Source organism: Manduca sexta, chromosome 3 (genome assembly GCF_014839805.1).
Source record: "Manduca sexta isolate Smith_Timp_Sample1 chromosome 3, JHU_Msex_v1.0, whole genome shotgun sequence".
NCBI lineage: Eukaryota > Metazoa > Arthropoda > Insecta > Lepidoptera > Sphingidae > Manduca > Manduca sexta.
The window spans coordinates 8,951,764-8,979,705 of record NC_051117.1 but is presented as its reverse complement, the minus strand read 5'-3'; the positions used below and the strand labels follow the sequence as shown (position 1 = coordinate 8,979,705).

Sequence of the window (27,942 nt, the reverse complement as noted above, 5' to 3'; positions counted from 1 at the left end):
AATGTGAATGCAGCCATAACCATAGACAATAATTATAACTGGGAAGATAATGCGTCAAAAATTAAAAAGTTAGAAGAAGTAGTCTATGTATCGTCGAGAAACTTTGCGTGTGTGATCTAGAAAGATTATTTATAATTCCTGTTTTAATTATAGATTTCTTTAAGTTTTGTGCATCCCAAAGTTAGTTAGTAGTGAGCGCGAGTGAAACGCGACGCTGTGTTGGCGTACCACGAATGCGGAAACATGTGTTTTGATGTGAATATTTTTTGATGATACATGACAAGTGGACAACAAACCGTGGTTTTACTAGGAATACACCCGCAGGGATTGTCGTTTGGAGTGATAAAAACCTTTATTAGAACGTCTGTAGTGTCTAGCGACGTGGTGAACTGTTGGGGAGGCAGTGGGAGTGGTAAAGTTAGTGACTTCCGGTCGTCATGTTTGCCTGCCGCTGAAGAGTCAATCTGTATTCGAGTAAGGTCCCACCGCAGGCATGGCGAACACAGGAATAGGGTCGTTCGACCCGAGCGACATGAACCGGTTTGTTTTTCCCACGCCAATTATAAATTTTTACTAATATGACTTAATAATATTGGGCCAAGTTTGTTCAAAATGAGCATGCAGTGGTTTTGGCTAATATGAGCTGTGAAGGCCTAATACATATCTTCAAAAACGAACACAATCTTCCTCAATTCTGAACCTAAATGCATTTTCAAATAAATCAAAATGTTTTTTTATGTCTGACCCATCTGCACCAAGGTAAACCACTTCAGCTTGCCTGTTATTAATTTCTAGATTACATAATCAAAGAAATTAAAAATATTCAAAATTTTTACTTCTTGGCATCATTTTCATTACACAGCCACATTTACAGAAATATGATGTCACACTCCAAAACCATATACATAAACAAATTTGTTATTTCTTTGTCCATAAACAATGTGTAATAAATAAATTAAGGGTTCCTTGTTTTTGTGTACAATTTAAAAAATGCTTTACCAGAATCTCTTATTGAACAATACTTTGATAGTATTAAATTTTTCTCTCTTCACATATATGTAAGACTTCCTAGAACTAAAGTCTTCATACTTTTTGAGGATTTAAAGTAGCCCATATGTTAATCCAGGACAGGTAGTAGTATCTTTATGCCACATTGCATCTAAACACATGAAGTGGTTCCTTCATTTTATTCTATGAATCAATTTATTACGCAGAGTTTTATATTGTAAGGTTTTTGAGTACATGACATAGCATGCAATGCAGACACTTTTGTTGCAATAAGAAAGCCACCAGTGCACTTATAAGATATATTTTAAATGTCACTATTTCTATGAAAATGTGTTGTATTTTCTTACAATTAAAGACTGCAATTAGCTGTACAAATGCAAGTATAAAGGATTGACATTGTCATTTTGTCTGAGGTTTTTCTTAGAAAATCATTTTACACTATGAGTAGGTGTTTCAAAAGGGCATACTCGTTTTTATTATGTCTTCTCAGCAATACACAAATGTATTTAGATTTTGACCAATTGGAAAATAGTGTTTAAATATGTTAAAATATTATTTATAATTGCAAATCAATCCATTAACTTTCATTGATAAGCCTCTGCCGGCAGCACTTTGAGAGTGATTTTAAAGGCTACGAAATAATCTATATTTGTTAAAAAAAATTGATAGCTTAACAATAAATGAGTTAACAGGTTGTATATTAGGATAACAATATTCTCATTATTTATTGTAGTTTTTAACACTTGTTTCTAATTTATCAAAAATAATATCAGCCTTGTATTTGCATGGGCCTGCTATATTACTGAGAGAGATTAGACCTTAGTCCACCACTCTGGCCTATTGAGGATTGGCAGACTTCAAATACTCTCAAAATTCTTGTTGAGAATTTCTCTAATGATTTGAAAATTGATCAAATGCTTGATGCTTTTCTGTTTCTAGGAGAAATAGTTTCATATTATGTATAATTGTTGATATAACAGGGTATACATAGAGATGTTTCTTTATAAATATGTGCATGGCTAAGTGACTTGATTATACCTGATGGTCATTAGAGTGGTGTACAATAGAATGTTGACTGATGATAGATGATTAGACCCCTATGACCCTTTAGCAGTAGTAATCCCTAGTATTAAATGCCACAAATACATAAGTTATTATTGTGCAATAGCAACAAAACTTGTTTTTGTTTTTACAACTAAACATTGTATAGAAACACTATGACAGTGAAAAACAATGTCACACTATTTGCTTTTGTTTATGTTCTACATGTTCTTTGTTTTTCAAACACAATAATGCGAAAATAACTGTATCATAACGACCAAATCAAAATGACATGTAAAGAATGTAACTTTGTGTTTATTAAAAAGAGGATGTTCATATCAGCTAACAATTAATATTAATATATATAACTAAAGAGTTTTGTTTGTACATGCTAATCTCAGGAACTGCTAAACCTATTCTGATTTATTTCACCCATTGGAAGCATCATTACTCCTGAATACTATAAGATATTTTTTATATGAGAAACAAATAAATCAGGGCCTTTATCCTGGAAAAAAAATCATGCGCAGGGATCTGCAAGCAATATCATATATGCTGTTTTCTGTTAATAATGTTATTGGAAAAGATTGTTTTTATATGTTTTGGAATTTGTAGATTTTTGACAGTCAATTTCCCATTTTGTTATATTTACATCAAAATTTTTCTCTGTAGTTGGTCCATCATGATTGAGGATTGTGGTCATCACTGAATGTATCTCATTTGGAGCGAATTATTTGTCTCCACCTTTATTGTCTATTTATATCTAAATAGTTGTGTTCAATTTGCTTTCTCATAAAAAAGTATGGTTCCCATTTATATTTGTCTTGTATTGCAAAATATATTTCCTAAAATCATTTAAATGTTTATAAATTTGATAATTCTAGTTAGTGAAATTTATGAAACAGGTTTTTATTGATAAAAGTATTTGCTACACACTGATATTGCTATCACTTATTTCGGAGATATAATTCATAGTTTCTGATTAAAAAGATAAACAGACAAATTGAAACTAAATAATCAATGTGATGTCAGCAGTATATGTAATAATGACAAATGAATGAATGATTTTGGTGTTCAAGAAATGAAGCTATTTCTTCTGCATAGGTCTGCAATGGAAAGATAATATCCACGATTAAAACGCTAATTGACTTAAACAACACTAAGTTTCCTACATATTTAACATCAGTTCTATTTTCTATGTTTTCTTAAACTAGTTAAAAATAATCAAGCAGTTGAATGCATGCACTGTTGTGTTCCAGTTCAAAGGACATTGCAGCCAGTGTAATAACTGAGCATTATGAGACTTAAAATCTGAATCTTATAGTGATGAGCGCAGAGGAGTGTCACATAGTACCTTGTAATTCAAAGATCTGTATGGTGTAGCTATTTATGGGTAGTCATATCGCTTACCATCACACGAGCGGCTTGCTCGTCTCGTCATTCGTTTGCAAAAACATAAGATCGGAAAACGGATCTATACTATCGGGAATTACATACCTCCAGTATATCAAATTCATCAGACACATTACAAACCCAATTAATACACGAATATTGTAATAAAAAAAAGGCAATTAAATGGATGAAACCGTGTACTTTAACCTAATTTAACCATAACACCTGAGTCATTTTTTTCATACAATGTGTGATTTATCACCACTATTTAATACCCAATTAGTCACTTACTACGTAAATATTAAATATGGTAATATTAACCCTGTATTATACCTATATTAATTACTAACCTATAGTCAAACCCGTATATTCTCGTGCGCTCTGTCTCCACAGCGAATGCATGCCCATGCGCAGGGGAACATTGTCGCGGCCCTAGGCACACAGATCAGTGTGTATCAGTGGCGAAGTTTGAAATTTTTCGAAAAGAAACCCGACACAGCATATAGTTACCAACATGCATAAATGTGCTCTGCAAATCGTTATGATAATTAGATTTCACATAAAAGACGAAAGAGAAGCCGACTGGAATCGGATTAAATGGACTCAACGCCGTGTATACCTCATGGTTGCCAAGTCACATTGAGGCTTATGAGGGTTAGCGAAAATTTCCTGGCCTTCTCCCTTCCTCCGTTCTTGTGGAGAATTCTCAGTTCGGTAATTATGTATTCTTTTACCATTGAAGCCGAAACATACGTGCCGTAATGGTTTCTAATCCAGGACGTTTGTTCTCTGTCGTTCCCTATTCCATTCAGCTATCATTAACGTCTAGAAGCGATTATGATTAATTAAAATGGAAAGTTTTATATTACAAAAAACAAACGTAGCTTATTTTGGGTGCTATTGGCAAATATTTTAAAATTAATGTACACGTGCTTTTATTAAATTAGTAAATTATGAAAATAATTTAATAACAAAATATGTTGGATCATGACAACATAAAAATGCAATGTTTAAAGTTTCCATTGTGACTGCTGTCATTACTGATGGTAGGGCTCTCATATGTGAGAGTCCGCCTGATGGTATCTCCGCAATGTCTATTTCTGCCGCCAAGCAGCAATGTGTAGTCACTGTCGAGGTCCGGTTTGAAGAACATTGTAGCCGGTGTAACTACTGGACATAATAAGGCTTAACATATCATGTCTCAGGATGGCGAGCGCAGTGGAATATCAAAAAATACTTTGTAATTCAAGGTGTCGAATGGTGTTTCTACTGTTTATGGGCGGTCGTATCACTTACCATCAGGCGAACGGCAAGCTCGTCTCGTCATTCAAAACAAAAGAAATTTCGGGTATAAACTACCAATATCAGATAAATTCTCATCTCTGGAATAGTGTGTTTAATAATTCTAGCTATCACAATAATTATCATGAGATATATTTATTTTGATTTATTTGAACTTTGATCCCTTATACTTATACTGCTCGATAGTAGGCTAGGGTTAACCGATAACTGAATATCGTACAAATTAATGACTCATTACCATCGCATCTAAATATTAATCGCTTCCATAGTGACTGCTATATGACTCACCGTTGCATCAGAAAACGCTGCGACAAACTTGGAAATAATAAAGAAATCACTGATCGTTAGACTAGTGCTTTTACTGTCCCACTGCCTGACATTGTCTGCTGTCAAATTTCATTCAAATTGGTTCAACGTTCGTGACGTTACGTCCAGCAGGCTATAGATCTGCCCTAGGAGACGGAACGCACTAGGCGGCAACGCGCAGGGACGGTTGCCTGACGAAGACTTAGACACCTCGGTCGGAGGAAGTCCGCAGCTGTCCAAAATGCGCCGAAGAGGGCCACCGCGGAGTTTTAGTTGGTAGGCCGTGCGTAGGGTGTATATAGTGTTAGGGACTCGGCCCGGCGGTCTCCTGAAGGCCAACATCAAATCCGGGCGGCTCAACCCCAGGCTGTAAGGCACAGTTACCCCAATATAACCGCTCCGTCGCCCTCTATGAAGGCTGGGCGGTAGTAATAAGGTACATTCTCCGCGAAAACAAAAAAAGTAAAAGGCTATAGATCTGCAATTTATCGAATGGCAGAATCTTGAACGCTGATGTCTCCATTCCCTCCCAGTGACTGTTCTTAGCCGTAGTTCCTAAACCTTTAGTGGGTTGCCATGAACGTCATCACTTACTTCAAAGAGTTGCGAGGGCCTAAAGCGCTCACTCGAAAGTCCGGTGTCTTTGTGTAAGCCGACTCCTTCTTCCTTCCTTCTTCAGCCTATACATTCACCCAAGAGTGTAGGCCTGTTGTAATGCACGCCAGGTCGTTCTGTCCAAGGCACTCCTTATGCAGCTTCGTCCCGCCACGTGGACCAGGTCGTTGAAGGCTTGCCCCGGTTTCTATGACCATTTCTTCGTCTCCATTCAAGAAGTAAGCCGACTCATGTCAGGCTAATAAACGTAATAGCCAGGTAAAAAATGGCAGAACGTCCATTATTGATCAACATATTTGCACAATTTAATCAGTGCATTTTGCCAGGATAAACAACCATCTAAGGGGATGCGATACTGTGTCGCGTCCCGAATACGAGGAGCGTAAATGGCGCTCCGTTTGATGTTTACTGCTGCTCTAAATACATAGCAGGTTAACTGCAGACATGATCATAACAAACACGGTCGCGATGTAACTAGGTCTTTTATACCGTGCATTATATTTATTATTGCATATAATAAACTAACAGGTCGATGTCTGAACATTGTAGATTTTGAAGGAAATAGGGTATTAGACTTATTTTAATTTATAAATTTAAGAAATGTGTATGTCGTATAAATTATAAAACAGAAAAAATAATTGTAATCTGGTGCAAAATTATATTATCTGTAAGCCATTGAAATAAGGTAGTAGGGACGAGTTTCAAAAAATAGAAAAGAGACGAAATACTTGCATGTGACGTCAGCACGCATTACGATGCATGCGAAAGACAGAGACGGAGCGATATCCCCACTCCACGCCCACTCCTGCATTTCGCAATATTTAAAATTTGAATTACTACCTCATTTTTTATCGAATTTTAATGCTGTTTGCACAGAAGGATATCTTTTTGGAGTAATTACTGTTACATATTAAAAAATGCACAAAAACTAACAGTCAAATACCCTATTATATTGGGGGTCTTCATTAGAGCAACAGAAGCCAAGACAACAGTTTTAGTTTTTGTGTGTCTATATGTTTGTACACGCATCACGCGAAAACTTCTGCAAATGCATGAAGTTTTTACTGATGCATTATGCGAGGTCTAACTTCAAATATAGGCCCCATTTTATCGCAAAAAAGTATAAGGCACAATTTGAATGGGTACTGTATTTTAAAATTAGTGATTACACTGCTTGGTCTAGTGGCCAAGCTTTGGCTACGAGAGGTCTAGCGTTTGATATCCAGGTCGGACAACACTTAGCGTTTTTATGCGGAGACCCCCCCCCCCCTAACCCTCTCACCCGAGGTAAAACAAATAAAGTAAAATAATTTTTATAATTTTGTGAACTGATAAACCCTCTGTGAAATATTTGGAATAAAAAAAAACTATGTTGCGGAAATATAAACCTTTAAATATTCGTTTAATTTCCGCAATTGTGTAGTTCATTACGTAATTACTAATTGCTAACACTTTGCCGGTCCATCGAGCACTGTTAGTTCCTAATTTTTTATTGTGAGTTTGTTAGTAAATTGGCAATTTAAACTTCAGTATTTAGACAGCTGAGGAATTCGTCTTAAATTAAAACATTAAATACAATGTGGCTACATATTTTCACTCGAAATTTCTTCCGCGTCACGACTTGTGGAATTTGCTCTCGTTTCTTTTATTGCCAGATCAATGTGATTTAGGGACTTTTAAATTATATTATTTTTTTTTATGTGCGCGACAAAGTGACCCTTCTGCACATGAAGTAGAGTGGGATCCGATATGTCGACTGACGAGAGATGATTACCCCTCGACAGTCGACAAAATTATGCCGGCTTGTTGGATCTGGATATACACAGGCTGATCTCGGAACGCGACACACTACGTGAACCACTATGGCGGGTAACACCTCGTGTACGGTGGTCGCTATCCGGGCGGATATAAAATATATCCTACCACCAGCATAATTTCAAAGGCTGGCAAAGCACTGACGGCCCCTCTTTTATTGTAGATGCTTATGGGCAGCTGTGATAACGTACATACTATGAGCTGAATCAACTGCTCATATATCCCTTCTAAAAAAATACGACCAGGGTCCTAGTTCTTTATGCTACACGCTATGTTGACACGTAACAACCAAGTAACGCACCGCGTCGCGTCGACAATAGAAATTGTCATACAGAATACCATTCCGCGCTAATTTCACGAAGATAACGTAACACGGCTGCGTTACGTTTACACCGTCATAGAGAATAATGACTGGTACAACATATAGGTACTAATATGCATAAATGCGGTCTGCAAATCGCTCTAATGGTAATTAGATTTTATATAAATAACAGCGGCGATAGCCTAGTTGGGCGTGAAACGGACTGCCAAGACGAATGTCCGCAGGTTCAAATCCCAAGGGCACACACCTCTGATTTTTCTAAAATCATGTGTGTATTCTTTGTGAATTTATCGTTCGCTTTAACTGTGAAGGAAAACATCGTGAGGGAACCTGGACATCTGAGAAGTTCTCTATTGGAATTTCGAAGGTGTGTGAAGTCTACCAACCCGCACTAGGCCAGCGTGGTGGACTAAGTCCTAATCCCTCTCAGTAGTAGAGGAGGCCCGTCCTCAGCAGTGGGCAAGTGTATAATACAGGGCTGATATTATTATTTATTTATTATTATTATTAACGAAAGGGAAGCCCTGCAGTAAGTATGTATGTATAAACGAGACAGTAGACACTTACGCAAACTGTGACGTCATTGTAGCGGCTAGCGTGACATCACGTACGCTGTCTGCGGACATGTACGGAATTAATGACGTCACTAACATACGCATTACGTCATTATCAGGATAAAACCACTGTATTTTGAATTACAAATTATAAAATATAAAATTTTCTCTAGACACTAGGTATTTCTTGAGGTATTGGCCACGGGAAAATGCTTTCTCGGGGCAGAAGTCCCACTGTGCACTTCTACGGGAAAAATATTAGCCAGTCTAAATTTCATCAAAATTCTTTCAGCGATTGGTGCGTTTACTAAATACAAACATACAAACATCGTTACCCAATTTCATATCTATAGTTCTATGCTTATATACAGGCTCATTTTGACATTGCGTTACTAAATGAAACCACATACTCGTCTTCAACTTTGCTGACATAGTACCAAAAATTATCCATACATAACTAATATTTTCACAAAAAATCCTGGTTTTAGTTTTCTGATTTTTTTTTATCATTTTGTAGTTTAATGCGTGTATGGCGTGTGCGTGAGTGTATTTCTGGCTGGAAGTATCTTGCCACTGCAACGAATTTTCTTAGAATAATATTAGTGGATTTAGGGCGTGTAAAGTTAAAATTACTTTTCATTAATATTTATTTTGTTCGAAACTTACATTTTTTTATTTTACATCTATGCCTCAAGTAACTTATTGTAAAGTGTTATTTCCAAGTAGATAAATATGTGGTTTCGTTTAGTAACGCTATGTCAAAATGACTCTGTATAAAGCTGAAGAGTTTGTTTGTTTAAACACGCTAATCTCATGAACTACTAAACCGAATTTGATTCTTTTTCACAAGTAGGAAGCTACATTACTCCTGAGTGCTATAGGCTACTTTTATCCCGAGAAAATAGAAAGCCCGCCTTTTATCCAGGAAATTGATAAACTTGTTTTATACCGAGAGTATGGAACTGTTAAGTCTCAAGTGCTCAGTAACTAATAATTACAAAGGATTTCTTTCAAGCATACAGCAGTGTTTGAAATCCTGCTTAGTGGAAGCAGTAAACAATCTAGTGGTACCTGTGGCATTTAATAATAATAATAATATCAGCCCTGTATTATATACTTGCCCACTGCTGAGCACGGGCCTCCTCTACTACTGAGAGGGATTAGGCCTTAGTCCACCACGCTGGCCTAGTGCGGATTGGTAGACTTCACACATCTTCGAAATTCCTATAGAGAACTTCTCAGGTGTGCAGGTTTCCTCACGATGTTTTCCTTCACCGTTAAAGCGAACAATAAATTCACAAAGAATACACACATGATTTTTAGTCAGAGGTGTGTGCCGCAGGGATTTAAACCTGCGGACATTCGTCTCGGCAGTCCGTTCCACACCCAACTGGGCTATCGCCGCTTATATCGCATAAATCGCCTGTGGCATTTACATTAGAATAATTAAAATTTTATCAGTTGTCAACTGAACCTTGTCCTATTACACAACACTACCCAAGGAGACGCAAATGAAAGTCCAAATTAAGTCTACTTGTATAGTTTCTCCCTCTCTTGAAACTTTGCCGTGCTCGACAGGATCCACGATTATGTCACGTTTATTAAAATGTAACATCTATTGTATAAAATAATTGTGGAGTGCAATAAACATTGAATTTACCATTAACTAGCCCTAAGGCCGTTTATAAATCTCGAGATTTATAAATATTCTCCTGTTCAAGTATTAAGTCTAGGTTTAGATATGCCACCCTAGATCACGTTACCAAGGTTAGTGGTTACAGCCGATGCTATTTGTATGCTCTACGTGGCAGTGCTGAAGGGTACATATAAGCCGATTTCTATCGGCTTCCCTGTCCTACCTTATGTAAAATATTTTTTTATTGGCACGTTTTGGATCGCATTTTTGCATATTAGTAGTACCTTAATGTCTTTTTTTTGGGGAACTGCCGTGATTATCACCGGGGGTACCCTGCTAACGGTGTACAAGCGATCCCCCGGCTTAGCAACCACGGCAGCCCCATGATGAGTTGGTGGGCCCTACCGCTATCACTGGAGGCTCGGTAGCCTCCAGCTAGACGGTCTTAGTGCCCGGGAGGAAGAAGGGAGGGGATGGAGGGAAGGAAGAGAAGAGGAAGGAATAGGAGTTCTTAGGATGGTGGGAAAGAAGGGAACGGAAATGTTCACGAGCCCTTAGACAGACCTCACTGTGAATTTGGCAACCATGAGGCATACGCACGAGCTGTGCGCCTAGGGTCGCGGCAAATGGCCCCCGTGCATGGGCGCGCATTTGATGTGAAGACCAAGCGCTCAAGAATTGCCTCGGGAGAGAGTACCTTAATGTTGTGTCGGGTTCTCTTTTGGAAAATGTCACTCTTCGCCATTAATGTTCTAGTAGTTATAAACAACTAAACGTAAAATCAATCTAATTGCGTTTCCCTTTTGTGGCGGAGATATTTCATTTTCTTTGGACGTCTACCTGCAAGGTGGACAGACGACTTGAGAAAAGTCGCAAGAAAACAAGGCACTATGGCGGGCTTTGACACCTTGTGAACGGTGGTCGCTAGCTGGGCGGATATAAAATATATCCTAACACCAGCAAAATGCCGATTAGCGCGTTCCAACCAATAAACTGTTTGGCTTTATACAATAGTATATATACATCAGGATAAATAACCCCCACCTGCTTGGGGGTTATTTATCAGGCATAAATGACAAATTAAAGATTCTAGAAACTTAAATGACTGAAAATATCTCTATATCCTTCAAGACAGACACCCCCCCCTCCTCGGCGGATTCCAGTATCTCATTTCCCCCGGTGTAGAATGCGGGGTCCGATACCATAAAAAAACAGCGTCTCCATAAATATTCAAGTATATTCTTTTAAAGGAATGTTTTTTTTCTTCCTAAGGTGTCTCACTTGCTGGCCCACCATTGCTACAAAATTTAAAACTCATGAACTTTGCCCGCGATTTATAAAATGCAACAATTACAAAACATTTAATTAAATATGTATTGTGTTATTAATTTAGGGAAAACCGATCACACGCGCACATATTCTATTTTAATGAACAATGCAATCAGTTTGCGGGCGACCGCGGTGCGCGTTTCACCATGGGATCGCTTAATATCGTGGAGTCTTTTCAAAGCCCGACTACAGTGTCCCTGGGGAACGAGGGGTTCTCCGGTGAAATCAGCTTAACCGTATCTGATACGGTCGTGTGCAGAATTGTGTTTCCACCACGTTTACCGCGAAGGCGGAGGCTCATACCAGAGTATGTATTTTTATTGTGATTTAATATGACCCATAATACAATATAAACTATATTTACTACAATATTATGTTATCTATAATATGTGAACGTGTATATGTTTTTATGTTATTGAATGTATGGGCTAATAAGTGTATTGTAAAATTTTATATGTAGAATAGGTTGAATTCTATTGAGGTCTGGATAGGGCTTTACATGTCAAAATTGATCTTTTGACCCAATCTACATGATCTTTGCATCGGTGGCGTAGTTGTACTGCATGCGCGGTACGGCAGTGCTCTGAGGTCCCGGGTTCGAACCCCGGGTCGGGCAAAGTGATATTTGTCTTGTTCTGCTCAGTATCAGCCCGGAGTTTGGAATTTGTACCTAATATGGTTATAAGCTCGCCCCCTATCACATCATGGGACGGAACACACTTAGCGAAAAGTGGATGCCCTGGTTGCACATCTACATACCCCTCCGGGGATAAATTCGTGATTATGTGTGTATGTACATGTTCTTTAATGGAATACGTCATATTTCCAGTCACCTTTGTAACCTAACAATGATAGTTATGCAAGACGATGTATTAAACCCATACCCAGAGTCGCCTTGGTGCAACGGGGTTCTATTGAATAATTTATAAAACAGTCAGATACAACCCAGTCGCTCCTAGCCGACGATGGTGTCTTCATACGCCAAACATCCTGTATCAAAATCTCTAGATAACCGTATTTATAGATATAATTAAATTTCACCCTGAACTGCGATTACAGATGCAACGCTCTCAAGTTAAAATCAGCAACTTAAGTTCGCGATTTAATAAACATATTATATTAACATCTCAAATAATTTAGTCGCAGCGTATGACGGATTTTGACAGCTTAGCTTTGTTTATTACACAGCAACAACTAAGCCAAAAACAAGTTCTCAATTTACAGCTTAAGTATTGTTTATTAATTTAAATACAGTAAATGTCTACTTAAGATTGTACTCAAAAGCGGGATTGGTTAATTGACACTCCCCTAAGATTTGTTAAGATGAGACCTTGTAAAGTAACGTCGTCAGAGTGAATGTTGGGGTCTATTTGTGATCTAAGAACAAAACAGCAATGATTTGAGTTTGTCAATCTTGACCTTCTCTATATGGAATGATTTACAGCAGTGTTCACAAACGATCCCAATCTATTGATTTGATTGATGGTTCATTCCCAAAATCGGATTGAAGATTGCTTCAATCCGATTTTGGGAATGAACCAATCAAAGTAACTTATTTTTAAGCGTATCAAAATAAACTGTTCTGATTGGTTCATTTTTGAGATAGATCGAAAAAAGTGATTGGGATCCTTTATTAATAATGACGGTTAGTGAGTTAATTACCTATCATTGATCTGTGCAATTATAATGACTTTTTTTTTTTGGGCGTCATACATAACATGCCTTCGGCATTAAGTCTGCCTTATACTCTTTGTATATAAAGTGTAATTAATAAATAACAATTATACTAAACAGAGAGAGTTTATGAAAAATATTTAAGCTCCCATCTCGTGGCGCGAATAAACCATCAAATCGTCATTATTATAAAAGTAATACGGTTCAATGTTCTTTGCAGTTGGTACTTCCGGGATCTGTCGCGCGCCGAAGCCACGCGACTCTTGCTCAACGAGACTGAGAGCGGCGTCTTCCTCGTCAGGGATTCAAGGACCATCACCGGCGACTATGTTTTATGTGTACGGTGAGTCTGAACTTCTTTGTAAAGGCGAAAGTAGCTATAGAATACGAAGGCATTCCCGTTGCAACTGCAAAGGCTAGGAGACAAAAAAGGTTCCCAGTTGGTAGGTCTCTCATATGTGAGAGTCCGCCTGGGTAGGTACCACCGCAATGTTTATTTCTGCCGCCCAGCAGCAGTGTGTAGTCACTGTTGTGTTCAAATTTGAAGGACATTGTAGCCAGTGTAACTACTGGACATAATGTGACTTAACATTTCATGTCTCAGGATGGCGAGCGCAGTAGAATACCAAACAATACTTTATGATTCAAGGTGTTGGATGGTGTTTCTATTGTTTATGGGCGGTCGTATCGCTTACCATCAGGCGAACGGCAAGCTCGTCTCATCATTCAAAGCAATACAAAACGTTTTTAAGACCTTTTAGGTCCCAATGTGTGGACCAACGGATATACACACTGCCTCGTCTTTAGAATGGATCATAATTTGTATTTGTTGCGACGGGGAGTTCCCAATTATTATATTCTATGCTCGAAGTATTAATATCAGATCCAGTGTAGGCACTTTACCCCTACAGAGCTAATAAATATATAAATGTGGTAAACATTATGTTAACTTAAACTCGACAGTTTGTGGTTTATCACACTAAGCCCGATTCCGCACTCCCCTGACCTTCCCCTGTCTCCCCTCTATGTTTTCCCTCAACATCAATGACACGTATGTCACAATAATTAAACATCAGTTTTCCGTGTGCGGTAATGTAAATAATTTTAATATATTGTGTACAACAAGTAGTAGAATAATTTCAAAATTTCAAATTTTTTTTTTTTTTTTTTAATAGTATGGTGTTGCTGATGAGCATTTACGTGACGATTAAGAACCTTCCCCAGGCAAACTGGCTATACATCTTTTATTTAATTTTTTTTGTTTTATTTAACCTTTTTAAACTTGTAGAATTTGCAGCAAAAGGTATTTATATAGAACTATTGAACTATTCCCATTAGTGTAAAAGCATCTAGACGTTCTTGCGTAATATATTGTTGCAAGAACTTTCTAGTCTAAACTTGGCACAATGTTTAGTGTTTTTTAAATGTCTAGATAGTGTTGCTACTGTTTATGATCAGCCATCTTATCGCCTCGTCAATCAGTCGTAAAACATAGACTAAACTGCCGAGTTTGTTTACATCGTCCGTTAATTCTTTTAAACAATTGCAGTAACGAGTTAATCGATTTCTTGGTGATTATTCATTTACATATCGATGGTTGAAAGGCTTATTCAATCAAGCTACTTTTTTTTTCTAAACATTTTAACTAGGTTTAAAAAAACATAGAAAAAAGTGCTGATTTTAAATATGTATGAAACTTGTGTCGCAAAATAATAATAATAATATCAGCCCTGTATTATATACTTGCCCACTGCTGAGCACGGGCCTCCTCTACTATTGAGAGGGATTAGGCCTTAGTCCACCACGCTGGCCTAGTGCGGATTGGTACACTTCACACACCTTCGAAACTCCTATAGAGAACTTCTCAGATGCGCAGGTTTCGTCACGATGTTTTCCTTCACCGTTGAAGCGAACGATAAATTCACAAAGAATACACACATAATTTTAGAAAAGTCAGAGGCGTTGCCCTTGGGATTTGAACCTGCGGACATTCGTCTTGGTAGTCCGTTCCACACCCAACTAGGCTATCGCAGCTTTTTGTCGGTTAAGTCAATTAGCTTTAAAAACATCGATATGAATTCAAATAAAATGCAAAATGTAGAATACCAAAAACAAACAAAATAAGATTAACGACGTCTACGTCTGACGAAATTGGGTCAGTGTATTAAAGTTTTTTGGATTATAATATCGTGAATAATATAAAAGACATATCAATCAATTATTATAATTTTATATCCAGTTTGTAGGTCATTTGTCTAGCGCGTTTTTCCGAATTTTGTAACGAGGGCGCGTGCAATGATTTCTTTGATGGGATTTTAGCAGTCTCACTTGATATCTTTATATATCTTGTTTGCATTATTGTTAAATTACCTCATGGTATCGCATATTTCATGTAGTTATTAAGTACATTACTGATTCTGTCATAGTCTGTTATGTATTAACTTAATTAGTGTATCTGGTTTATCCGTTCTAATTGAAATAAATAAATAAAATCTGTATTTTAAATCATGGTATAATGAAATAGATTAGAAATAAGCACGGGTGAATTAGCATTTAACTCAATACCGGTTCCGGAGAGCAGAATTTGGAATGCCAATACAGTCCGGAATTCGTGGGAGAAAAATTAAAAATAATATTGGATTTAATGATATTCGACACACATTTCGCCCGAATTGTACCCACAGTCTTGTATTCTGTTTCGAATCTATAATGTGTACTACGTACTAGATTTGGCGTTTCGAACATTCACTGTGTTCAACTGAATTGAACTGACATCCATTCAAACTGATTTTAGTATAGTCAATATTGACAGCTTGTGGTTGTGTACGAAGAGGCGCTCATAATATAAAAACGCGAGTCGAAATGCAAACCTCGATGTGAATAAAAAATATAAGTCAAATAAGTAAAATTATTTGTTGTTCTAATGAATTAATAAGTTATAAAAGTAACGTTTTAATTGCTATTTTAGTTCAGATGTTGAACAAATAGTTTATATGGACGTGTTTGTGTCTATAGAATATACGTCAATAGTAATATGTATTTAATTTAAAAAAATATCCTCCACAGAGAAAACGACCGCGTATCACACTACATAATAAACAGGATCGTGTCTTCCGACGGGTCCACGACGTACCGCATCGGCGATAAGATGTTCACGGACATGACGTCGCTGCTCGCGTTTTACCGGCTCCACTTCCTGGACACGACGCCGCTGATCCGGCCGCTGCCGCAGAGCCTCGCGAAGGTGGTGGCGCCGCCGCAGCAGCCGCACCAGGTGCTCGAGCTGGTGCTGGCCAAGTTCGACTTCGCTGGCAATGTGAGTACAGTAGCTTTGGCTAAATTTGGTAATTAGCGTATTTTATAGTAGACTATGGGCCTTATCAGAATGCTGAAGGTCACCCAGCGAGCAATGGAGGGCTATGCTCGGAGTTTCCTTGCGGGATCGAATAGGAAATGAGAAGATCCGCAGGAGAACCAAAGTAATCGACATAGCCCTTAGAGTTGCGAAACAAGTGGCAGTGGGCAGGACACATAACTCGTAGAACTGATGGCCCTTAGGGCGGAAAAGTCCTGGAGTGGCGATCACGAACCGGAAGATACAGCGTAGACAGGCCCCCCACGAGATGGAGTGACGACCTTGTGACGGTCGTCGGAGTCCGATGGATGAGGGCGGCCCAGAACCGGTCCCTATGGCGCTCAATGGGGAGGCCTATGTCCAGCAGTGGACGATTCCCGGCTGAAATGATGATGATGATAGTAGACTGGACTACCTCGGTGGCATGCGCTGAGGTTCTGGGTTTGAATCCCGGGTCCAGCCAAAATAATTGTGACTGAGTTTTTCCATCTTAAAAATTACTCAGTCGCAGAGTAGATACTCTTTAATAGAATTCATTCAGCGACGTCTTTTGACACTAGAAGTGTTATAACTAATAACCGCTAAGTCGCATTCGCAGTGTTTTTAATAACCACATTAGTCAGTTCGACATCCGGCGATAGAATTGCTCTCTGTTTTAAACTGGGCTTCGTGCCGCTTGACGGGACGGCTAGAATAATATAATTAATCATACTGAAAGATTGGCTATTTTCGTTGTAACCGCTCTTTTTATATACAGGGTGCTTTTAAAGGATGGTATTATTTTTTTATTAAAAAAATTATGCTTTCTATGTATTTTTTTGTTTTTTTATGTGATCTATGGCAGTATTTATGTCGATTTAAATATACTTTTATATGCAACAACGATGGGAATAAGGTTTACAAATTTTTAATTTTGGCAATCAATTGTTAAATACTGCAAAGTTTCTTAGTCCCTACCGTTACACAAAATAAACTAATGAAATAAACACACAGACGGACAAGTGTAAAGGCGGTAATAAAAATATCTTCAATATCACTATATTGTACACATGGGCCTTTTAAAACATAATGCATCTTATATCTCATAGCGTACCGCCGTTGTGATACCATGTGGTTGCTTTATAAATAGCTCGGAAGTAAATTTGTAGGTCGTTCCATATGGAGAACCGTCGCGATTGCGTATTATAATCTGTGGGGATAATTAAGAGTACTCTTAGATGCTGTTGCACCACGCATGGTTGGGAAGCAGTCTTCTATCTCTAGTACCTTTTGTTTTCCTTTAGGGCTGGCAGCTAATTGTTTTTCTAGTGCTATGTTTTTTTCTGTGGGGATAATTAAGAGTTGTAACACGCGCTGCCGTCATCTTGCTATAATGCCTTAGTCTATCAAAATCTAATTTCAGGATACAAGCATAAACCTGTGCTGAACTTTCAAAATAATGCTCATTGATTTCTACCATCCATATCCTATTGTTTAAGTTAGAAAAAAAAATAGATCTATCGCTAATAGTATAAAAGAGCATTATTTTTAATTTCCGCGACTGTTTGGTGTCCTTCCTAAATGTTTTTTTATTTTTTTTAAGACAATGGCGATTTAGCTTGCAGACGGCAACACGTTTGAACCACGCGTAGTTGGGTAGCACTTTTCTTCTTCCCTAGTTTCTGCGTATTTCTACTACTACTATTTTCGTATTTTGGGTTTTTTTGGCGATAAAGGTCTCTTAATATCAGGTGGCCCACCAACTGGAGTGAGGGTGTATGATACAAAAACCATCAGTGTTTCTTTAATATTCGTTTAGTTCTGTTGAAGACATACTAGCACAGATCCGTTTCTTGGTCAGTTAGTGAAATTTCTAGAAAGACGATCATCAGATTATTCTGTTCTGTTCTACTACATGTATGCAGTGTGATCCTGGCCTCTTCTCGGCTATATAATAAGAAAAGAAAAACATCTCCTCACGTGAATTACTGTTGTCATGGTAATATGGTACATATTCTCCAACCAGTAATTTTAGTGATACTGATCCTGGGTAATTTAATAATTCGCAACAGAATATCGGTGGTCAAGGTACACTTAATGTTTTCCTTGTAGTCATTAAAATTTATGCAATATCTTAATAGAATACTAGCATTGTCATTGACGTAAGCCGTGATGTCATTTCGGATTATAGTTACAATGTGAGGGAAACCGCTGATAATTACTCAGGACCATCTTGTGCCGCATGTAATTTATTTCTTGACGAGTTGCGACGTATACAGCTGTGACGTCACAATATAGTGAAAATGGTTATAGTGTCATTAACTAAGAGGGTCTTATGGTCCTTTTGCAATACAGCGAATGACCACAAGGCCGCAGTTCCGTCCTTGCAGCGTTCCCCGTCCCCCCCGACCCTTCTAATAGTTCCGGTCAGAGTGCCGATGATTTCTTTTATTATTATTATTTAACAGAAGGCATACTTCAGAAAACAATCATTATTACAAACACTTAAGCACTAAATAACATTAACACTATTGTCTTCCTTAAACCTATGCCCTATTTGAAATTAAACTACGGAAAAAACTGCAAGAAACAATTAACAAGATTTACATCTGCGTATACTTAAGTGAGAATAATACGATAATAATGTTAATTTGCTACGACTACGCGCATCCATAAGTATTGATGTCTCATCCTTTCCCAGTGGCCGTCCTGAGCCGAGGTTCGTAGACCGTTAGTGGGTTGGTCTCAGCATGGTCGCTTAATTTTCAAGGGTTGCGAGCCTCTAAAGCGCTCACACAAAGTCTGGTGGGTTTGTATAAGCCTGGCCAGGCTAACAAATGTAGTGTCAAAAGAAAAACAGCGAATGGTACGCTTTCGTCTACCTCTTCGGGGTTAAAAGGTGGAAGTGTATAAGTCTCGATGTTACCCAGTACTCGTGATTTAAAATTCGGTTGGTATTGCTACTTGCCATTGTTTATGGTCAGTAGTGTTTACCACTTCCTAGTAGGTCATGGTGTTAATTTTAAATCTTATTTATTCTAGATATTATTTTAATATATGTTAGAGTATACTATTAAATATAAGAATTTTGTTCAGCTGCTGTAAACTTTAATTACTTTATTAAATAAGTAAGTCAATAAGTCCCGAGGTGGACCTGGTGACCTGAAACACAAGGTAATCTTAGATCAGGTACCAGTCTTCACAGATATTATTTAACATTTTTTTGATATGTGCTTTTAATAAAAATACTATTATGTTACTTTTTTCAGGACGCGGACGACCTGCCGTTCCGTCGTGGTGAGAGGCTGATGGTGATCAACCGCGACGAGGAGCAGTGGTGGACGGCGCGCAACAGCCAGGGACGCACCGGGTCCATACCGGTGCCATACGTGCAGAGAGTGAGTGGAAACTGCGGTATATTATAATGTTTTTAAAGGAATATCGACCATATGACTCTTCTACTAAGGAGAGTTATATAATACTGGTGTCTCACATGCAGAGGGTGAGCAAAAACTGTGGTATTTTATGGTGTTTTGAAAGGAATATCGACCATATGGCTCTTCTACTAAGAAGAGTTTTACTCCTGGTGTCTCAGGTGCAGAGGGTGGGTGGAAACTGCGGCATATGGAGTTATTAAGAACTGTTGATTATACAGACTGTTCTATTAAAGCGGGTTCAATGAACACCACATTTTTAAAAAGATAATATTTGCGTTTTTAGGAGTTCTGTCAGCTAGAACGAACAGGAGCTAAATAGATTTTACTATAAACTCAGTTTACTAAAAAAAAACATCTTTCCTTCGGGCACAGCCAAGCGTCGAAATATTTTCATAGCCTGGATGAAGCGCATGCGTTACTCTCGAGAATAGGAAATTTATGATTACCTTCACATTTCAGATCCTGGACCCGTCCGGGATGCCGTACCCGCCGTCGGAAGCGCTCAGCCACCTCGGCGACCCGCCCAGCCCCCCCACAAACAAACACCCGCAACAACGCACAAATATGCAAGTGAGTAGTGATGTGAACATGTAGGTCAGGGATGGGGAATCTTTAATGGTTCCCCCTAGAGGCAATTCTGGTGCGCTTGGTCTCCACACCGAATGCAAGCACGGGGGGACATTTGACACGGTCCTAGGCACACAGATAAGTGTGTATACCTCATGTTTGCCAATTCACATTGAAGCCTATGAGGACTCGCGAACAGATCATACATAGCCTTCTCTCCTTCCCCCATCCTAAGAGGTTTCCTTATCCTTCCCTACATTTTTTTCCCAGCATCCCCTCCCAACTTCCTTCCAGAACCCTGCAGCAACTATGCCGGAGGATTCTAGTTTCCCATTCGCGGGTTGCCGCCGGTGTTGACTGCGGGATCCGATACCCAAATTAAAAAATACCTTGGTTGGTTAATGTGCCATTATGTAAAAAAAAGAAATATGGCCTGTAACGTGCCACCTAGGATCGGTTTTATTTATACGAGTGTCTCTTCTTAACGACTTTTTTATGACCCAATTGTTTTTGCTTTTTTTTTTATCGGTGCTCGGCAAAGTAGCTACACTGCACCTGATGTTAATTGAAGTGAATTCCAAAGATATATACATGTACAATGTTTAGCATATTATTCGCGTGCCCGAATTATTTTGCCACGTGCCACCACCCGCACGCGTGGCATTGGTACGCCATCCCTGGGTCCAGGCCCTATTTTAAATTTAGTCACCCATCTTAGTGGAACACCCTGTAGCTAGTTTTTCTATATGGTGCAGTGTATTCTTTCCTTTAAATATTTATTTATATTTCCAGCGCACACTGCCCGCACTGGCGCGCGTTAGACAGACAAGAATACCGAACGCGTATGACAAAACCGCGCTCAAACTAGAGGAGGGAGATATTATCAAGGTAATTATGGTATCACTGTTTTATAAGTGCATGACAAAGTGACCTCGCTGTACCTGATGGTAATGCAGTGGGGTCTAATAGAATGTCGACTGACGGGAGATGATTAACCCTCGACAGTCGACACAATTATGCCGGCCTGTTGGAACAGGATATACGCAGGCTGATCCCGGAATGCGACACTTACGTGGGCCACTATGGCGGGTTTTAACACCTTGTGTACGGTGGTCGCTATCCGGATATATAATATATTCTACCATTAGCAATTCATTGACATATTTTTATATTCCAAATAATTTTTAATAATAGAAATTAATTAATTATGCCCCATCTCGTAGTCGTATGCACGCACCGTACGACTATCGTAAAGAGGTTTCAGGTTTGATCTCCGGTTTGGGAATAATTATATTTGATTTTTTTAACATCAGCCTGATGTCTGAATAGTGCCTAGTAAATAGCAAGGACCCTCCTATCACAAAGGAGAAACTGGTAAATGTCGCCATACAAAACCTACCCTTGAAAAATAAATTAATCTCTAACCTCCTATCACAAAGGACCTGTCTGTCAAAATTTAGCCATATCAAACCTCTACCTGCCCTTGAAAAAATTATTACATAAATTAATAACTCGTTCCAGGTGACAAAGATCAACATAAACGGCCAATGGGAGGGGGAGCTGAACGGCAGGATCGGACACTTCCCGTTCACATACGTGGAGTTCCTCGACGAGAACACCACCAGCTAAGCGCTCAGTGAGTTTGGACATAGTGTGTGCCGATGTACGGGCCTTACAACAGGCGAAACGAGTTTATTGTTATTAGATTTGTGGGTCGGGTTGGGTTTGTTGGCCATTTGACGGTCACAATGGTCATCATCATCATCATCATCATCATCAGCCTACAGCTGTCCACTGCTGAACATAGGCCTCCCCTAAAGCGCGCCACGCTGTTCGGTCCTCCGCTCTCCTCATCCAGCGTCCACCGGCGATCCTACGTATACAAAGCAAATTACCACAATGGTCACAATGTGGTAATTTGCTTTGTAACAGCAGTGCTTATATATAGATCATTTCATCGACGAAGACGCGCTCCAACACCTTTACAGCGAGGGAACGGAGTATGGGGGCTGATCCAAGCACTTTTCTCGAAGCTATCCATGTGTGTGCACACTATTGGGAAAAGCATTCGGGTGCGTCTTCGTCGATAAATAATGAGACAGAGCACTCAAACGCACGACATAATTTAGTTACAAAATATGCGCAACCTTTACAGCGAGGGTGTAGCGGAGTAAGAGGGCTGATACAAATATTTCGAAGCTGTCCATGGGTTGTGTGTGTGTACTCATGCTGATGCACACTATTGGGAAAAGCATTTAGACGCGTCTTCATCGATAAAATGTTCTATAACTGAGACAGAGCATTCAAATGCCCGGAAATATTGTTTAGTTACAAAATGCGCAGTCGACGTCTGGAGACGTTTCATAATTTATTTTACTGGCAACAATATAAGTATACAACAGTTGTACTGTTGCTTTTTTGTAAGAAAGTTGGGAATCACACTGCGGTAAGAATAGTGTATAAGCTATGACTAGTTGGCAATTTTTTTACTATAAACAATGTACTCGTTTCGCCAATGTTGTTATTACCGGATCTAATGTAAGCTTTTAGCTAAATTTAAAGTTATAATGCGGCTAAAATGGTGTCGTAACTTCGCCGGCCTTTTTTCGCGACGGAATTTCCATTTAACGATATGAATTTATTGAGTACTGTTAAAGAATTTATTAATTTAACTGGAAACCTGGTTTTACCCAAATTTACATTTATTGTATTCTAAAAAAAAATCAGGAAAAAAGTACTACGAAATTTCATATACAGTCTCATTAAGTAAAACACTATCAGTGCATATATAGTGGATTTACTTGAAGAAAGATCGGCGATGTAGCGTGACGTGGTCAAAAACCAACCCCTTACGAATAACCCCTATTTTACCTTTTTTTATGACTTGTGCAGCACTAATACGCTGTCGGTATAACACGTTTTATAACGTTTTGATAAATATCGTTGCATATGTGACGTAATAGTACGTCGTTCGGGGCAGGCGCGTACGCAACTTGTGCGAAAACGTGTAAAGACGTCCAAAGTGACAAACAATTTTTTTTACATAATTTATATTATGTTCAGGGAAAGGAAAAGTACATATGTAATCATCGTTTAGAATTGTCATTTACGGCAAATGCAATATGAAAATTTTAAAGGGGGAAGAAATTTTATTACTAAAAACGCTTTTTTAAAAATAACGTTATGCAGTATTAACCCACCCAGAAAATAAAGTAAAAAAAATATTTTGTTATATAAAAAAAACTTCCAACCTGCCCGACAAATGACAAAGTAATTACGTTACCTAGGCAACGAAATAATTTTTGAGATTTTTATTTTATTTTTACACTGTTTTACTAAACCCATCGGGGTTATATCGACCGTCGCGGCTGGTTATTTTTTTTTTTTATAAACTTTTGAGATTATTACTATGAATATCAGTTTAAAGTGTTTGCCACTGTAATAACGCTGTTCGATTCTCTTTCATGTCAAAATGTATATTGATAAGCACACTAGCGCCACAATAGACATTGGATTAAGTTATTGACGGATTTATACGTCCTATTGTGTGTATTGAACTATCGGAATGCTTAGCGCGATATTTATTTACGTCAAATTTGAAATAAATACTGTCAGTGTATTTAATTATTGAACTATATTTTCAATACAATACATGGCGTATTTATTCCATAAAAATTGCATTTAATGTTGACTCGATGTAAAAAAGTTAGAACTAAACACTTAGGTCCTCGACGTGACTGCACGTCCTTTTAGATCGTGATATGGAGGAAGCTAAAACGGACATATGTCCTGTCTAATGTGGTGTTAGATTAAAGTAAGATATCTAAATTGTTTCCAGCTAGCTATTTCTTAATCAGAATATTAACTATGTATAAATGTTAACTCAAAAGTGGGTGATACATAGTGAATAATTTGACTTTTGCTAATATCTCCAATAATCTTAATATCTCAATTTTGGCAACGTCGCAGCGCAAGAGACTTTAATTGAGGATTAACATTAATGAAGGAATTAGTATGAAAGGATAACTAAAGTTGATTTGTTCTAAAATTAAAAGTTATTCGTAACTACAAAATGTTTTAAAATTGGGAATCAAATATTTTTATACGATTTCCTATATTAATATGTAATCATAAAGTTTGTCGATCTATAAGACCGGCGTATATCGGGCTCGCAATGGCTTTAAATGGGTCTGTTTTCTAATACAGCCTTGTTATCGAAATCAAATATGTAAGGCTTGGGTTTTCTAGGCTAGCGACACTGTCGGATAGCGGTCGCAAAATTAACGTATGAAAAAATATGACGACGTAGTTTACCTGAAAGTTCGGGATGGATTTTTACGTCCGCCAAATTGCGGCTGCTATGTATTTAACCCAATTAATTAAATCAGTTTAACAAAGTTGATAAATTGTCTAACTAAATATTGTGACGTATAATGACGTCGCTATCCTCGAAAACTCAAGTTGAAGTCATAAAACTTAGTTATATTATTCAGTTACCTTAAGTATGTGCTAAGTCTTAACACGATTTATCATGGAATTGGTCATGGAATCACATCGAAACTCATGAAATTGATTAAACTGTAAGTGTAAATTTAGTGCTCATTTATTTATATATGAGAATGTGTGCCGGTGTTTCACTTGCGGAACTACAGAGCAAGCTATCCCCTGAGATATATCTAAGACATTGATTTGTCTAGATAGACGGTATATTTGTCTATGATAGATGCTTCGCTATTGTATATCGTGTAGGCAAGCTGGTTCGCTAGAATCACAAGCCCAAAGCGATTTACTATTGCATTTATAATTTCCACAATGGAACACCGGTAGAGTATGAAGGAATTGTATATTACTCATTTTTACTATATCAATATAACTTGTAGCTGTAGTTGTTATTTTGAAACGGATTACAAAACTCTAAGTTAGCTTTTCTAATGAGTACCAGATGATGTGTTTAGTGAACTAACCTCGACGTATATGGACGTCTATAATTTTCAATTGACATTTAATAAGGGACAGCTTTATGTAAAACACAGCATTTTGATAATGCATTTATTATAAAATATAGATGGAAGATTTTGATATTTGTTTTATTGATTTATTCGTGCAATAACGAGCATTTATAATTTTACTACGAAAATCGACTGGCTTACCTGAATGTCTTTATATTGTAAATAATCGCACTTAAATGCATCATCTGGGACTGTGGCCTTGAACCTGGTGGCGTGACCTTGAACTGGATCAAGGTCAAGGTCACGCGGTACAGTCGCCAAATAAAATAACACAAATGTAAGTCGATATGTCTATCTGCTGGTGCACATAGTAATTAGAATTAGTATTAATTCGTGGAAAAAAGCGTTTGGTGACATTGTTTTAACAGATTTAAAACGTATCATATTTTTATAATGCTTAATGGTATAACTACAGACCACTGGCTCACTATTACAAGGTTCTAAATTGAGTTATACATACATTAAATAATTCTACGACTTTTTAATTCTCAAAAAGCCCAAAAGGTAAATAAAGAGGGAAACATAAATTACAGATTTCAAATGATTATAAACATAAAAATTTATAATCTCATTTTTCTAATATAAATTAAAATTAACATAGGACTTTGTAATAATGATCCAGCGATGCGTAATTGCCTTATAAACGCATGAATATTTTGTACTATGAATTCGCATATTTATTGCATTTTAATAATAAGGCAGTATAGGCAATGTCATTGTAGACATATTTATAAAAAAAAAAAACTTTATATTCACAAGGCATAAACCTGGCACGTTGAGGCTTGAAAAAAAAATGCAGCTGAAATAAAATAATGCAAAAGGTCAGTAATGTAGGCTGTATGAAACAATGTCCCCAGCCTCAATCATTTATTTAAAAGTATTTAACTTGTATCTAGCAAGGCACGAGCGGTGTCCACACCAAATGTTATTCATTGTATAAAATCATAACATTGAAACATAACTTGTATGATATGCATATTAATGTATACTTTAAGAGGGGTTTTTTTGTTTCCCGTAAATAAAAACTAATAATAAAATATAGGAAGGAAGACGTTGTTGGTGTTTTTTTTATATATATTTTTTGCAGTTAGTACAGCGCACATACGTAATAGATAAATTGACACTTCACATACTTTTTAAGTTTCTAGTTGATGTTATTTTGAACAATACTCAATAGTGACCATATTTTTTTAAACAGACATTCCAATCTGTACGTATCGAATAAATAACACCAGACCTGTTTTATATATTGTCCGAGTGCTGGGCATGGGTCTCCTCTACTACTGAGAGGGGTTAGGCTTAAGTCCACCACGCTGGCGTAGAGCAGATTGGCAGACTTCACACACCCCCAAAACTCTTACCGAGAACTTCTCTGGTGTCCAGGTTTTGTCATCATGTTTTCCTTCACCGTTAAAGCCAGCGATAATTCCAGGAGAATACACACATAACTCGTCTGTGGTGTTTTCTTGGTTTTCGAATCTGCGGCCATTTGTCTTTGCAGACCGTTCATTCTCAACTAGGCTATCGCCGCTTGATCAGTTACTTAGTTATTGCTTATTTGTTCACCTTGAGGTGTTTATCCTTTGTTATCAGACCAAGTTGATAATTTTTAGAGTACCTAGTAGGCACTCAAACGGAACTCTTATGTGGATACTAGTTATCTCATATTTAAAGCATTTCTACACACTGTTCAATTCGACGATACAGTTCTTATACGCGTGAGATCAACATTATAAGTAGTGGAGGCCTCTATTCACACATTTGTTTAGAGCAGAGGTTCCCAAACTTTTTTTCTCAAAGACCCCTTTCGCGTCTTTTGTCTTAAACGTAACGCACTCCGTTAAGTTAGACAATAGAAATTGTCATACAGAATACCAGTCTACGTAAAGCTTACCAACCAAAACCAGCGGTGACCTGCGCATACGGGATGGAACCGGGGTATCTTGTTCCACCGAGATAGCTGCGCAATACTGCATTGCGGCACGCCTGTAGTTAAGTTGGCTAAGACGCCCCAGTACGTTAATGAACGCTTTAGAGGTCTACGATATCGTGAGACCATCTACCGGCATTGTAGTCCACCTCGGAGTCACTGTAGTCGAGCGAAGAGTTCCCCCAGCTCGCCCCGCGACTTCTTCTAAGCCCCAATTAGTCGCCGTTTACGACAGGCAGGGGTTGCGGTGGAAAAAATTCTCTAAATGCTCTTGAGTAACAGAGCAACAGGCGCCGGTCTGTCGTCTATACAACGTTTCCTGAATCTCCTCTGGCTGCGGGTGCTGAGCGAGAGAGAGTTAGACGTTATCCTCTCGGCTGTTGCCATAATAGTGGCACACGGACTTCTCTTTTCCGGTCCGACACAGAAACGACCCGAAACACCCGTGACCCGTCGGCACCTGTGTCAGATGGAATGTCGGCGCACCGGGCGCCTGTCAAGCAAGGTTTAAAAGACAGGTCGCACTGCCGAGACAGTTCTCAAGCCCACATTCAGGCTCCAGCCTGATTTGCTACTCCTCCACGGCGGCATATACGAGGGATCTACTATTTAGTATACTATATGGCCATTAACCACCAATATTATTTTACAGCACATTAATTCAAGTTATG

General features: G+C 38.2%; 1 protein-coding gene across 2 annotated transcripts; it reads left to right on the top strand.

Moving 5' to 3' along the window:
* Positions 1-53: 53 nt before the first annotated feature.
* On the top strand, positions 54-26,396 carry LOC115449639 (adapter molecule Crk). 2 transcript variants are annotated; one of them, XM_030177505.2, is made up of 7 exons: positions 54-540; positions 13,215-13,337; positions 16,061-16,310; positions 19,598-19,726; positions 20,225-20,335; positions 21,125-21,220; positions 21,854-26,396. In XM_030177505.2, the coding sequence occupies exons 1-7, from the start codon at positions 494-496 to the stop codon at positions 21,959-21,961; spliced, it is 864 nt and encodes a 287-aa protein (XP_030033365.1). In that variant the 5' UTR covers positions 54-493; the 3' UTR covers positions 21,962-26,396. The 2 variants fall into 2 exon arrangements, with proteins under 2 accessions (XP_030033365.1, XP_037294782.1); XM_037438885.1 differs by lacking the exon at positions 54-540 and adding an exon at positions 11,440-11,627.
* The last annotated feature ends 1,546 nt before the right edge of the window (positions 26,397-27,942 follow it).